Source organism: Saccopteryx leptura, chromosome 1, assembly GCF_036850995.1.
Source record: "Saccopteryx leptura isolate mSacLep1 chromosome 1, mSacLep1_pri_phased_curated, whole genome shotgun sequence".
NCBI lineage: Eukaryota > Metazoa > Chordata > Mammalia > Chiroptera > Emballonuridae > Saccopteryx > Saccopteryx leptura.
Window position 1 is genome coordinate 309,468,056 of NC_089503.1, and position 15,426 is coordinate 309,483,481.

The 15,426-nt window shown below is 55.7% G+C and overlaps 1 protein-coding gene across 2 annotated transcripts; it reads right to left on the reverse strand.

The window, feature by feature from the left end:
* Positions 1-14,528, reverse strand: RAC2 (Rac family small GTPase 2). Of its 2 annotated transcripts, none has more exons than XM_066358320.1 (7): positions 14,367-14,528; positions 12,385-12,456; positions 5,339-5,456; positions 4,505-4,567; positions 3,880-4,039; positions 1,328-1,460; positions 1-550 (listed from the first exon to the last, which is right to left on the reverse strand). In XM_066358320.1, the coding sequence occupies exons 1-6, from the start codon at positions 14,399-14,401 to the stop codon at positions 1,330-1,332; spliced, it is 579 nt and encodes a 192-aa protein (XP_066214417.1). In that variant the 5' UTR covers positions 14,402-14,528; the 3' UTR covers positions 1-550; positions 1,328-1,329. The 2 variants fall into 2 exon arrangements, with proteins under 2 accessions (XP_066214417.1, XP_066214416.1); XM_066358319.1 differs by having other exon boundaries at positions 1-762; positions 14,367-14,527.
* Between the last annotated feature and the right edge of the window lie 898 nt (positions 14,529-15,426).

Here is a 15,426-nt window from a genome sequence, read left to right on the forward strand (position 1 = left end):
TATTTCCAAACTTAAATCAATACTTTTATTTTCTACTTAAGCAGCTTGCGTTGGGTCTTTTATTTTCAATAGCAAAAGTCTTGACTAACAGGGTCTGAAAGTTTTAAGACTCGTAGGTAAATGCAGCCCAGGATCCTGTGGGTGGAGCAGAAAGACGTGAGAGTTGGCAGGAGTCAGCTGGACCCAGGCTTTTGATTGGCTGGGCAGATGCTGACAGATATTTCAAAATCTGGTTTGTTTTATGTTGTCCCAAAAGGAGAATTAAGACCAGAGGAACAAACTTCTGAGACACACATTTAAGCTCAGCAGAAGAACTTGCAGATAAGCAGAACCATCAATATCAGAGTCGACTGCCTCAGGAGGGAGTGAGGGACCCGTCCCTGAAGATATATAAGTGGCAGGCGGCAACCATCTGGCCCAGAGTTCCAGAGGAGATTCAGGCACTGGGTGGGGCTGGAGTAAACAGGTAGAGGCTCCCGTATGAGGCCGCTGGCACAGATCGCAGTAATGCAGGGGTGGCTTATTGGGCTCTGGTGCTCCCCTCTGGCCCCTGGGAAGGCAGGGGCATGAGGGGATCAGGATGCAGCACCTACAGATTCACACCTTCGGACCCAGGGGGGCCACCAGCACAGAGAAGCCCATCAACCAAGCTCTGCAGCCATCTGCTAAGAAACACCACAGGAAGGGGACAGCATGGCCAGCCATGGTGCCATCAGGCTTTGGGTGGGGGTCAGAGCCATCTGCTGGGAGGACAAGGACAACCTGAAAGGGAGAGAGGCAGGGGGTGAGAATCTAGGGATAAGCAGGATGGATCTACAGCCGCTCACGGCTTTCCTGGCTGACAGCTCATTCCCATCTCCCAGCTGTGCCCAGGTTGTCTCTCCCTCGGGACTGCCTGCCCCGCCTCCTCCACACCACGTCCTCCATCCTTCTCCTGCCCAGTAGTCTCACAGCTCTGTCTTCCTTGCTTCCACCGCTACATTTGGGTGTCAGGTCTCCCTAGCTGGACTGGGTTCTCCTGGGGGACAGGGGCTGAGGCATCTTTGTCCCTTGTCTTTCCCCACCCTCCAGCAGGGAAGGCACAGTGGGAGCTCAGCAACACCCACACCTTGGCTTCTCATACCTTGGAACTTCCTTCTCGGAACTGGGCTCGCTGAGCTAAACTGGCTCCATCAAATGGGGAAACTGAGACCACACGCTTCTCCCCTCCTGTCCTGGTCTAAATGCCCCTCCCAGTGAAACCGGGGTCCACTGCCAGCTAAGCCTGCTGTGAGGTGGCGTTGGGGTGGGGGAGGGGATCTTGAAGCAGTGGGGGAGAGGCTCTTACCCCTAGAGGAGGCTGCAGGGGCGCTTCTGCGGCCGTGTGGGCTGGGGGCACAGGACAGCCCGGATGGCCTCGTCAAAGACGGTCTTCAAGCCTCGCTGGGTGAGGGCCGAGCACTCCAGGTATTTCACCGAATCTGAGGGGAGGCGGCAAAGAAGGCAGAGGCCTAGGTCAGTGGGGGGTCCTGGGCAGAACCCCCTCCCAAGACACTCAGTAGCACCAGGCTGTGGGGGCCCCCTGGTCTGTTGCTCAGAGTAGATGTACCTCTCTGTGCCCGCTTTCTCATGCCTGATACAGGGAGCCTGAATTCAGTGGGAGGGACTCAGACCCGCAAGAGCAGGTCTGTGTCTTTCTTGGACACATAAACCCTCAATTTGAGCAAGGAAGGCAGGAATTTTGAAGAAAAAGGCTCAAGCTAGTGACTGCACCTCTCCGTGCCTGTTTTTGCTAGAAAGTAGCCACACACCTGCCTGCAGGCTTCCCCCAAGAGGCCCGAGGCACTCCTGGCCCACTCACAGAAACTTCCAAATGTTGTCTGACCTCTGCTTAGCAACCCCCCATTTTAAAGATGAGGAAATTGAGGCTCCTAGATGTGAGGTCATTTGTCCAAAGTCACACACTACTTTGTGGAAGCCGGGGGCCCTCAGCAAGAGGAACGGGACTTGGAGAGCCCCCCCCCCCCATCCATGAGGGGACAGGCCTTCTCCCACATGAACTCTGGGGCTGGAGCTCAGGGCATAGACAGCAACAAGGGCAGGCTGAGCCCTTCCTCCCAGGGCCAGTGTTCCACGACCTTCTGAAAGGAACCTGTGTGAGTTTCATATCTGCTACAAGCCAGTTTCCCTGAAGTGAGGAACCACACATGCCTTCCTCAACAAGCCGTCCTCCGTAGTTGCTCTGGGAACAAAGAGGGAAAGTGCGTGGGCCGGCGCCCAGGAAGGCTCTGTCCATGTCAGCCGTGTTATCAGCTGGGACTGAGCTGCCTCACACTCTTCTCTCCAGGGCTGAGGTGGGGGGGCCTGGGGGGGTCGAGGCAGCTGCTTCCTCCGCATCACCTCCCCCAGCCTCCTCCCTCTTGGCCTGGGCTGGCACAATATAAGTTGAAGGTCCCTGCCCTCCCTAACACCTGGACCAGCTCCAGGAGGTATTGGCTAAAGACCAAGACAGGACCCCGAGGTCATCTCCTTACAGAGGAGAAAGGACTTTTAGGGACTCTGTAAGCCAACTTGTGCAAGTGGGGAGACTGAGGCCCAGGAAGGAATGACTAGCTCAAGGTCACACAGCCAGTGCCAGAGCCAAGACCAGCATCCAGATTTCAGGCCCCTTCTTATCCCAAAGCACATGCTTTAAAAGGCAAAAGGTCACTGCAGGCTAGAGAGTCAGTCTTAGGCAAAAAGGGTATAGGGGGACAGGCTGGCTGGAAAGAAGAGAAGGCAGGGGTGCCACCCCTAATATCTGTGAGGAGGACCAGCAGGCCTGGGAGCCAGAGGCCCCAGGGTGGGGCAGGGGACCCAGGACTTAGGCAGCAGCCTGAGGTCCCCTCGGGAGGATGGCCATGTCACTGGGTTAGTCACGGGAAGGGGGAGGACGTGGCAGCTGCGGTTTCTCTTCCTGTGAAGAGATGTGAGTCCCCAGGGCCCTCCCAGTTCCGGCGGAAGGAAGAGTGGTAGGGCTGAGGCAGGGACAGGATGGGGGGCCTGACTAATTCGGGGGCCAAACCCTGGTACTGCAGGAGCTAGGGCAGAGTGCTCTGGGTAGCTAGGTCACTGCTCCTAATGGCCAAACACTGGTGGTCCTGGGCTTTTGGGCAAGTGTGCCATCCCTGGGCTGTAAGCAGGTCAGGACCTGACCAGGGACAGCAAATCCCAACACCATGGGAGGGGCCAGACCCATCAGTCCTCACCTCCCTGGTACAGGCAGCCCTGAGCCACCATGAGGAGGCCCCCAAGCCAGCAATTTGCTGTGTTTAAATCCCAGTTCTGCCACCCATTAGTGGTGTGACCTTATAAGTCACTCTACTTCTCTGGTGCAGTGATCGGAGGCAGAGAAGAGTTGAGTTGAGAAGTCTGGGGGCCAGGGGAAGGACGTGGGGACAGAAGGGAAGGCCTCACTTCAAACCTAAGGCAGAAGCACCTTCTCTGGGAAGCCTTCCTGGAAAATCCAAACCTGACTTGGCTGCTTGCCCTCTAAGCAGCCACAGCATACCCCACTCCATGCCTGCTTCTGCCTGTACAAAACACACTTTAATTCAAGATCTGATTATGGATTAGACTACTATGAATATAATAATAACTAACAGACTGTTTCCCCATGCGGGTGCAGCTCTAGGTGTTTTGTGTGTATTAACGCGTTTAATTCTCCCAACTTCCCAGAACTATTACTATGGCTAGGTTTAGCTGATGAGGAAACAGGCACAGAGATGCTAAGTGTCTGGTCCAGGGTCACACAGCTAGTACACAGCACAGCCAGGGTTTGAACTGCACGTTTGCCATCGCCAGAGGCTGAGTTGGGGCTCCCCTGCATCCAGCTCCCCTTTCTGAACGCAAGCTCCATACCGATCTCCTTGGCCAATGCCAAGCCCTGTGGGTAGGTAATAGGCGCCAGTTTCTTCTCCTTCAGCTTCTCAATGGTGTCCTTGTCGTCCCGCAGGTCCAGCTTGGTGCCCACCAGGATGATGGGTGTGCTGGGGCAGTGGTGCCGAACCTCAGGGAACCACTGGGAAGGTCAGGGAACAAGAAGGGGCACGAGATTGTGCAGGACAAGGAGAGAGGGCCCAAGATTGTCAGAAGCAGGAGCATGAGAGTGCAGGAGAAGACGGCACCAGGTTGTGAGAAGGTGAGAGGTGGGCACGAGGTTGTACAGGGAGGAGGTATATCGTTGTGGGAAAAGAGGAGGCATAGTTTTGTGTGGAGAAAGGAGGTGGGTGTGAGATTGTGTGGGGAGGAGAGAGGACGAGGTTATAGAGGACGGTGAATAAAGCTGACACTCCCAGCCCCCTCTGAGACCCCCTTCGAGTCTCATCTTCTGAGCCCCCCTAGCCCTGTTTGGCACTGGGGACCCTCTCTACCCATACCCTCTGCTGCCCCAGGGACAGGCTTCAAGTTGCTGGTCCCTCCTTTTCTCCTTCCTTCCTTCCTTTTCACCTGCCCCACACACCAGGGCCTGCTCTGCCCAGCTCACCTTGGCACGGACATTCTCATAGGAGGCTGGGCTGACAAGGGAGAAGCAGATGAGGAAGACGTCCTAGGGACAGAGCAGGCAAGGATCACCTGTGAGGGGAGGCCCAGGGGTGTCCCACCTATGCACCCACAGACACACCTGGCAGCACTGAGCAGTGGAACAGCCCAGGGACACTGGGGAGGTAGGGTCTGGCAGAGCGAGGATGCCTGCCTGTCCCACTGCCAGGCTGCTGCTTGTTCACCCAGCACTTCCCAAAGGCCAGGGTCTGTCCTTAGTGGTTCATCCTCACACAGCACCTGCAGCAGGGCTGTCATCCCCATTCCACAGATGGGAAGAGTGAGGCTACAGTGGTTAAAGGGTTTGCTGTCTAGAGCTCCAAAAGCCATACTCCTAACTAGGCACTCACTACCCCACTGTCTGGTTAGCAGCCCCAGCCATGGAGGGAAGGTCAGGATGGGGGCAGGAGGAGCGGTGGTTGCTAGGCAACCACAGAGATACCTGCAGGCTTACCTAGTCTCTTCTCCCCTCACCTGGCATACCTAGGGTTAACTGTCCTGGGCTCCCTACTGAAGCCCTATCCTGGGAGCCAGGTGGTACCACAGCCCATGGGGGGGTGAGACTGGGAAGAGGGCAGAGTGGTTCCTGGGGACTGATGGAGTCCTGGGGGCAGAGGGAGGAGACCCTGGCTGTGGCTGGGGAGGACAAGGCAGAGTCCTCCAGCTGGGCCTTAAGGGGAGGATCAGGGTCCACCAGGCCAAGCTGGCCAAGGGCACCCCATGCAGAAGGAACAAGGCAAGTAGAGGCCAGCTTGCAAGGAAAGGTCAGGGAGCTCACCGTCTGTGGATAAGAGAGTGGCCGGAGGCGGTCATAGTCCTCCTGCCCCGCAGTATCCCACAGCCCCAGGTTCACCGGCTTGCTGTCCACCATCACGTTGGCTGAATAGTTGTCGAATCTGTGGGGAGCAGACAAGACAGAGGGTCAGTCTCCATCCCCAGCGCCCAGGGCCCTGCAGTCCAGCCCCAGGTGGTTTCTTGGTGGAGACTGAGACCCAGAGAGGGCCTGCAACAGGACCAAAGTCACAAATACTACGTAATTAATTGGGTTTTCTTTTTTTTTTTCCTCTCATTACTGATTCACAACATAAAAAATTTTAACTTGGGTAAGCATAGAGAGGAAAACATTGTCTCCATTTTTCTGCCCTCAACTATCTTTTGGAGTGGTGATTTCTCAAGACTGCATAATATTCCCTCCAAGGTTTGATCAAAATAAATTTACTCATATCCCATGCTGGACATTGAGGCTGATTACTCAGTATTTGCTGAACAAGTGTTCATCCCCATCTTAGGCCGGGTTCCCCCAGAAGCAAACCCTGCGACGAGGAGGTGGTATAAGCGGTTTATTTAGGAAGTGAGCCCAGCAGCTCTGGACGTCAGTGGGGAGGAGACGAGGAAAGGGCAGCAGATGTAGAGCGAGCTAGTGAGCTGTTACTGCTGTGGGCAACTGGGACTCGGGCCAGCCAGGGCTACCTGGGAGATAGCACGGACCATGCTCAGAGTGCCCCCCAGAGGGGGCAGTGAGCTGGGTATTATCCACCACCTCCATCTTCCACTGGTAGAAGGATGTGCTAGGGTTTTAACCCCCTGGTTTTCCGACCCACCCCAAGGGCACACTGAAAGCTGTCAGTCGGGGAGATTTGAGGAAATGCCACTGGCACACGCTAGTGAGACACATGGCAAGAGGGCAGCACAGGGCACGACAGCGACTGCTGAAATTTCCATGCCAGCACCAGGAGGCCTCCAGGGCAATCAAACAAGCTGCCAAATTTTTTAAATTTTTAATTCAACAGTATTTCTCACTATACAAATCCCTGGGAAGAAGGTGCTTGTTTCTCATGCTGTGAAAGAGAGAACAGGGATCAGAGAGGTATAGTAACTTGCTCAAGGCCACATAGCCTATAAGAGACCAAACTAGATGAGAAGCCAGTGCTCACTGACTTGTGCCACAGCTGTGCTTCCACAGCTGCTCCTACCCCTTGTCCCTGAGGGCTAAAGACACCACCTTGCTTCTCTTCATTGCAGTCACCCACACAGGCCACCGTCCCCTGACCTCACCCACTGAGACCTCGGGCTCTTTCAGCTTCTCTTCCTACCCTCTGCCACACACAAGCCAAGCCATTTTCTGGGCAAGGCTCACACGCCCACCTCCCTGCACTTGTTCATGCTGTGCCTCCTGCCTGGAATGCCCTTCCCACCTCTCCTGTCCAAATATTCCCACCCACCACGCTCTCCAGGCCTTTGGTCCTGTCTGTACCTCTCTCTCTGGAACTCGCTTCCATCTCCTTTATACCCCTGTCTCCCATTCATGCTTCAAAACCCTGCACAGGCAGTTCCTCCTTTGTTGGGAAGCCTCTAAGCAACTCCCTTCCCTGTTCTCCGCCTGGAAAGAGCTTGTCATTCCATCCCACAGGCCACTGTGCTGCCTTGACCATGAGCAGGCACTTAGTGTGCCTCTGTCCCACCATGTGGGCGGGGCTCGTGCCTGCTTCATCTCTGCAGTGAGTACAGGTGAAACAGAACTAAACCAACTGAACTGAAGCCCTGGGGATGTCACCTCCTCCAGGAGTCCTCACAGAATGCTGCTTAGTGAGAGGCTGCAAAAGTCCTAATACTTTAGAGTAACTCCAAAGATACCTGTCCTGAGAAAGACTCCACATACAAAAAACAAAAACAAAACAAAAAAACACAATATTGAAAGCCTGACATTCTTAACACACTGTGCTTGGTCAGCCCTGGGGGTGTCCCTGGTCATCTCGCAGTTCTCAGATGACCCTGCTCCCTCCTGCATGGAAAGCTCCTGCAAACACCTCTCCCTGACTTCCCACCCTTCTTCTTCCCACTGCTGGGCCGACTATTACACAATCTTATCTCAGTGTCACCTCCTCCAGGAAGCCTCTCTTGAGTCCCAGCCAGGTTGGAGTCCCAACACAGCAATCTGTGGTGAACTCAGCATCCTTCAAGTCAGGCACCAAGCCTGGCTTGTTACTCACTGCACCCTGAGGCCAGCACTGTGTTTGGCTCATAGTAGGTGTTCTGCATACCCACTCTGTGCACCACCCACACCACCATGGGATTTCAGGTCCATGGAGACACCACTGGATGTTGCAGGAAAAGAAGTGTATGTGTTATCTTTCGCTTCTCCAGAAACAGTCCTTTAAGATAAGCTTAGGGTATTGGCACACCCTCTCCTCTAATGTCCAGTCTGAAACTCTGATGCCCAAAACCCTCCTAAAATTCCTGAGCTAAAGTTGTCCGTCTTCTCTGAGCCACCACCGGGTCTAAGCGGCTGTGGCCATGGGTGTGTGTGTGGGGGGGGGGGGGGACTGCATCCTAAGATTTATAGCAGCACCAAGCACCTACTCTGGGGCCAGGCAGAGAGCTAGGGGCTTTCATATGTTAGATCTTGAAGTCCCATGTGGCCCAAGACAAAAGGAGCTCGGGTCACTCCCATTAGACAGAGAGGAAGCTGAGACCCTAAGAAGTTAAATAACTTTTCCAAGACCAGCCAGCTCATAAGCATAGGAGCTGGGATTTGAACCTTACTTCTTCCATGATTACCCATTAGTGAACCTGGGGAGAGCCACTTGGGATCAGTCACCCAAGGTTGGGAAGGAACAGAGATTTCCTTGTGAAGCTTTGTCCTGGCTGCGTGACCTCGGGTGAGTAACCTAGCTTCTCTGAGCCTCACTGTCTTCACTGTGCTAAAAAGCTCTTTCTCTTGGGGCCACTGGGAAGATCCAAAGAAACAGAGGACAGGCCCTGGCCGGTTGGCTCAGCGGTAGAGCGTCGGCCTGGTGTGTGGGGGACCTGGGTTCGATTCCCGGCCAGGGCACATAGGAGAAGCGCCCATTTGCTTCTCCACCCCCACCCCCTCCTTCCTCTCTGTCTCTCTCTTCCCCTCCCGCAGCCAAGGCTCCATTGGAGCAAAGATGGCCCGGGCGCTGGGGGTGGCTCCTTGGCCTCTGCCCCAGGCGCTAGAGTGGCTCTGGTCGCTGCAGAGCGACGCCCTGGATGGGCAGAGCATCGCCCCCTGGTGGGCAGAGCGTCGCCCCTGGTGGGCGTGCCGGGTGGATCCCGGTCGGGCGCATGCGGGAGTCTGTCTGACTGTCTCTCCCCATTTCCAGCTTCAGAAAAATACAAAAAAAAAAAAAGAAAAAAAGAAACAGAGGACATTTAAGCCACCCCATAGGGAGATGCTGAGAAGCTGAGTAATCTTCTGTTCAATGTCCATACACATTCCTCGACTCGGCCCGCCCCAGGAGATCAGCTTCAGAGCCCCAGGGATCACTGCAGGGACTCATCAGTGATCCGCAGCTCCCGGGGGTCCCCTTACTTCAGAGGCCCACAGGCAGCCAAGACTAGAGGACCTTACATATCACTGTGTCCGACCTTCACTCCCTTTTCTAGATGAGGAAACTGAGGCTCACAGGCCGGAAGGGACTTGCCTAAGATCTCACAGTCGGTTGGTGGCAGAGCCAGGACTAGATCCTGTTACCCAATCCAGAGCCCGTGTGGCAAGCATCACTGCAGTTTCTTGGCCTCAGTGGAGTCTGAGCTGGGGCATGGGTGCCAACTCTGAGCCCTGTGGGGTGGGGAGCTCACACTTGCTGAACACTCGGGGCTGCCAAGTGCTGACTAGGCCCCTCAAATTCAGATCATTTCAATGGGCCCAGGCAGTGGATTCTACCTCTGTCCCTATTTTTACACGAGGAAACTGAGAACCAGAGACTTTGAGCTACCTGCCCAAGATCACACAGCTGGGGGTTCTTACCCAGAGTCTGTGTCTCCTCTTTCTGCACTTTCCTGGGCTGCAAGCCCAGCCCTGACCCTCAACTGGAGAGGAGGAGGCAGGTGAACGGGGTGCCCTGGGTCCAGCAACTTCTCAGGGCAGCCTAGAGCTTGACCACCTGCAACATGCTCAAGTCTGTTCTAGAAGCTGGTGCAACAGATGAGGACAGGACCCTGACCCCCAGAGCCTCCCTCCCAGCAGGGGAAGTCAGATCAGAACAGGCTATGAAGAACATCACGCAGGGTGTGGATGGAGGGTGCCTGGGAGGAGGGAGGGCCCACACTAGAGAGGGGTCAGGGAGGTGATACCTGAGACAGGAACTGAGTGATGGGAAGGGGGAGAATGCAGAGGCTCGTGGGAAGCTGGCATGTCTGGGATGGGGGTGGGGGGACGGCATTCTGGACTTTGAACACCAGGATAGGAGATGGCCTCTAACTGAGAAGAGGAGCTACGAGAGGGAGTTAAGCTCTGGCTTAACTCCACCTAATTTTCATGTTTGAAAGCTCACCTGGGTTTCCATTTGAGAACAGCTCTAAGGAGGAGTGGTGGAAAAAGGGTTACCCCCTATGCCACAGGCACCCGAGGGCAGGGTCTTCCTGCCATGTCCCTGTATCCCCAGCACCAGGTTGGCATTGGTCCCCTCCTATGTGAAATGGGGGTCTGACCCTCAGCGGTTCACTCCCAGCTCTTGTTAGCAAGCTGAGTTTGGCTTTCCGCTTATCTGATCTGTGCCAGCAGCACGAGGCTCCCTGTCCCCAGCAAACCCAACCGTCCCCAGCCCCAGAAGCTCTTCTGACCTTTATCCCTGTGCAGAGATCTCAGGCTGCCTGTTTCTCCCAATTCTACTCTCCCCAGCTGCCCCGTCCTCCAATGTCAAAGGCTCAGGACAACTTATTCTCCCCTCCCCGTCACAGGGAGGAGCCACTGGGCTTGTCTAGAGATGAGCCACTCTGGGCTGGAAGACAAAGGACGGTGACAGGCAGGACTGGTCACATCCTTTGCAGGGTCCAATGCAAAATGAAAACACAGGACCACTTGTTCAAAACTTAAGAATTTCAAGACAGAGATACAAGAGCGTTAAACCAAGAGCACCCCCTTGTAAGCGCGGGGCCCGCGCAGCTGCCTTGACACAGCACTGTGAAGTGGCCCTACTCTGACCCAACTCCTCAGAGTCCTGGGCAGGTAGGCCTCGCTAGTCCATTCTGTCTGTCCTCCTACAAGGTTGTCCAGGACACTGAGTCCACCAGGGGCCAGTCTCTTCAAGTTGCTGAGAGCAACTGGTCACTGGTCCCACCATTCCACACCAGAGAACACACCTTCCATCTTCCTGTACAGCAAAGGGACCTAGCAGTGAGCTTGGGATCTCCCAGCCCAACCTCACCTCTTACAAAAAGGGAAACTGAGGCTCAGAGAGAGGAAGTGACTGGTGTAAGTCTCTCAGCAAATGTGTCCTCCAGTCCAATTGGGACAGGCAGAGGCAGGAGCACACTCCTGGTGACAATGGCCTTCTGCAGGAGCTGCTAACCTGATTACATACCTGCTTCGCTGCTCAGGGCTGGAGCCAGCCCCTACCCAGCACGAGGAGGTGCTGATAAACACTTGCTAATTGGTGGTGAACAGGCAGGTAAGGACAAGTATGAGAGAGGCGTGCTCTGGCACCAAGCTCTGTGGAGAGCAGGAGACTGAGCTGGGGCAGCTCTCAGTTTTCCAGGCTCCCTGTCCAGGTTTTCCTGCCCTGTCCTGGCTACCCAGCTTCCTCCTGGGCCAGGCCAGTACTGCGGGGAGAAGTACCAGCAGAGGGAACTCAGTACACCACCGAGCCTGGGGGCAGGCCCCTGAGCAGCTCTGAGCCTCAGCTTCCCCCTGGGTGACCTGGTATCATAATACTCAGCTCCCATGAGTAGCAAATGAGGTCACATGTGTGATATTTTGTGGGGGGCATCACACAGCAGGCCCTCAAAAGCTGGTAGCTATGATTAGTCTTTCTACAGCCTCCCATGAAGTTCAATTCAGGTCAACTAAAAACATATCTACTGTGTCTAAGACAAGGTAGATTATACTGCGCATGGACTCTGGGCTAAGACAATGGGCCGGCTTGAAAAGAACTGGATGAGGGTCCCTGCATTCTATAGGCCTATGCTCAAATGCCAAGTGAAGTCATTCTGGGGAGTGAGAGATCCCTTTAGGCTAGATCGGAAAGGCTTCCTAGAGGAGGGGACACCAGAGCGGGGCCTGGAGGTCTTAGACAGGTGGACGTGGGAAGGGCAGGTACTCCAGACAGAGGGAACAGCTTGAGCAAAGGCCGAGATGGAAGTGCCCAGGAATGTTTGGTGAAAGCAAAGGGGCCATGAAGCTAGAAGGGAAGGTTGAGAGACCACAGGGAGCTTTGAATGCCGTGCTGCAGAGTTGGGAAGTTGTCCCGTGAGTGATGGGCCCCCTGGGGGAGGGGGGAGCTGGTGCTCCCTCTGTTTTCATTCTTTCCCTGTGTGACACCCACCCTCTGTATATAACATGTCAAATGACAATACTGACTCCACATCTGACAAGAGGAGGGTGTCTTTGATTGGCCTCCAGATGGCACTGCCCTCTCCCCCAACACACATGTGCCCTGGTATCTACTCCTTGTCATCAAAGCCCTCGATTTCCTCATCCTTCCCCCACCCTGTCCCCTTCCACCACTTCTCTGCCCCAGTCCCTCTGCCCGCCCTGCTGGAGCTCAGCCAGCCCTCCCCAGCCCCCTTTTCCTGGAGGCTCTCTCAAAGGCCACCAGCCCTCCTTCAGCACCCCCACCCTGACACAATCTCTCTCCCTTTTAGGAGCCCTGTGCCCTCACCCTGCCAGTTCAGCTCGGCCTTGGTGGCTGCTTCCCCAGCCAGATCATTAGGCAGCCCTGCCAGGCAGGTTGGCTGGGGCATCTCCCGGTTGCTTGACCCCACCAAGTGCCCACACATAGCCAGCACACAGGAGGCCCTGAAAGGGAGGTGGGCTTGTGACGGTGCCCCACGCTCCAGTGCCCTGCCGCACACGAGACTCACACGGTGGGGATGTACTCTCCTGGGAAGGCATTTGTGGTGTAGCTGATAAGAAGGCAGGTCTTTCCCACGGCTCTGAAAGACAGGAAGTTCCAGAGGGCATCAGTCACAGGCCCTGCCCCCTGGAAAAACCCAGGCCCACCCCTCTGGGCCTCAGTTTCCCCATCTGAGGCTCCTCGTGTCAGGGTTCTCAAACCTGAGAGCCACAGAGCCATCTGGGGTACTGTGAAAGGGCAGACCAGCCCCCCTCCCCCTGCTGACATTCCGAGCCATGGCCCTGGGGAGGAGCTAGACAGTGCTGCAGAGCCCCCAGGCTTGACCAGGGCTCTGCCATCACACCAGTGGCAAGAACTTGGGCAAGTCAGTTAACCTCCTTATGCCTCAGTTTCCCCCTTTAGAAAATAAGGATAGGATGAGTCCATCCTCAGAAGAGTGTGCTGGAAAGTAAATTAGACGAAGCCCATGAAAAACCAAGCACCCTGCAGGATACAGCACAGCCGCCAGCTGCTGGGGGAACACCACCTCACCAGTGAGCATAGTTGTTAAGAGCTCAGAGTTTTGGTGTCAGAGAGACCTGGGTTCAAATCCCACAGGTCTTGGGCAAGTCATTTTACTTCTTTGAACTTCAATTCTCCCACCTGTAAAATGGTCCTAATATTAGGGTTGGTGTGAGGATAAACCAATGGGTGTGACTAAGCCCTGTGCCTCACACACAGTAAATGCTAAATAAGTAGTGATCGCCCTTTGTTCACGCTGCCTTCCCCCAGCCAGCAGGTGGAGGCCCAAGTGGCAGCGCTGGCCCTCCCCCACTGTTTCGTCACTTCCTGTTCTGAGGAGCTGACTGCCCTGTCCTCCCCATCCACCCGCCTGCCCTCCTGGGGGCCTGCCAGCAAGGTAACTTTGAATGTCTGGAACGTTGCCCTTGGCTTCCGCCCTCCCCCCTCAGATCAGATACAAAGCAGAAGTGGGCAGACAGGAAGATAAGAGCCAGCAGTGCATCAGAATCAGCTGAGGACAGCCTGATCAATCAGCCCCATCAACCCATTAGTCAAAGCAAGCCGGGGCCACAGGGACCCAGGCCAGGAAGGAGCCAAGTCTCTAGAGGCCTCAGGCCTCTGTGGACTTGGAGAGCTGGACAAGAGGCCTGCCCAGCTGGCCTGCACTGGGATGTGCACAGAAAGCTGCAGGCTGTGTCAGTGGGCTGGACCCTGAGATACTGTTGCTGGGAGGCGCGAGGGAATTGGCATTTGGACCTCTCCTCTCACGGCTAAGGAAACTGGGGCCCACGGGTGGACCTAACAACCTGAGGTCACTGAAATATGACAGCTGAGAAGGCAGCTCAGCCCAGCATGTCCCAAAGTGACCCCCACAATCACATCCCTTCCCTCCTCCTTCCCTATCTCTCATGTCCCTGCCTTCAGCTTCTCACCCACACCCCCCACACATCCTCCCAACCAGGCAGCTGGGGGAGGCGGGGGGAGGCTGGCATTTATTGAGCACAATTCAAAATGTCTGAGGGGACCCCAGTCAGCTCTAGTGGGAGCTCCCAGAAGGCCAAACTGAGGTTCAAGGAGGCCCTATGACTTGCCCAAGGCCACACGGCAGCATAAGCCAGTGATTAGAGCCCGAATCAGCCTGGGAACAAAGGCCAGATTTTTGCTTCCCCAGCCCCCTACATCCACAGAGCTGAAGACTGAGGTCTCACGGGAGACCTGCCCCAGCACCCACGATACAGGCGAGGGGACCTGGCATCCCCACCCACAGTCCTATACTCTTCACCCAGCAAGCTACCAGGGTGAGGTGGGCAGAGAGAGTGAAGCTGTCCTCGTCCAACCCGGGGGCTCTGTCTGGATCCTGGGAGAAGAAGGGACAGTTCTTTCTGGCTGCCTCCCAGGGACTCCTACAGGTAAGGGGACTACCCCAGGGACACCTGTGCAGAAGGGTCTCAGACAGGGAACTGCGAGGAAGGTCAGCCGGGTACCTACCCATCTCCCACCACCACACATTTGATGGCCTGCATCGTGTCCGGGACCTGGGGCCGGCAGCAGTGACCGTGGAGAGTTTCTGCGGCACCAGGGGTGTGGAGAGCCTGGTGAGGCGCCCCAGGCAGCGCAGCAGTAGACAGGAGGCAGGAGGAAGCGGAAGGGGAACTTGCCCAAGCTGCTGCCCCCACAGCCGTTTGCAGAAGGCGGAGCATGCATTCTGGCAGAACAGCTGAGGGCCCGGGGTGCACCTCAGGTGCAGGGCTGAGCCATGGCCACCCCCCACAGGCATGCCTGCTCTGGGGCACCAGCTGGAAACCTAGGGACCCTCTAAGCTGGGGACCTCGCTTCCATGGGCAGGGCCAGAGTTATTCTCTGCGAACTTGAGGTTTCCAAGAATTCAGTTCACCTCAATTCTAAGCAATAAACGTTTAATTAGCATCTCCTGTGTGCTAGGCATGGTGTCAGGCACCAGTGAGTCCAGGATGCAGTGGGGATTGCTAGTTCCTGGGGAATATAGGACCTCATTCATTCATCATGGCTGTCTATAAAACAAGGCAGGAAGTGATGGGGCCCCAGGGGATCTATAGGGAGGGGACCTCAGAGTTACACAAAAGGAGAGCTGGGGCCTGTGAGGTGGCATTCAAGCCAGCAATTGAAAGGTGGTATTAGAGAGGCCACTCTGGGTGAGGGGGTTGCATAAGCAAGACACAGAGGCTTCTCCAAAACAAAGGCCGGTGTGGGACCCCCCAGCATGGTAGGAGGGGAGATGCAGGGGGAGGGTGATGAGGCAGGAAGGGGGGGTCAGCTCATGGAGAAGGGGAAACAGAAGGGAAGTGACATCCAGTTCCCCAAGTCAGCTGGGCCCTGTGCCAGAGACAGCCCTGTGGAACCAGGTGCCTTGGATCTAAGAACTGTGGCACATTTTAAAGATGCAGAAACAGGATACGAGAAGTCAGGTGACTCCAAACCCTCCCAGCATCCCCAGGTGCTGTTTGCGGGGACAAAGCCTGAGTTCTGCAGCTTGTGGGATGGGGAGTGCTCCCCCTCAGCCACGGCACAC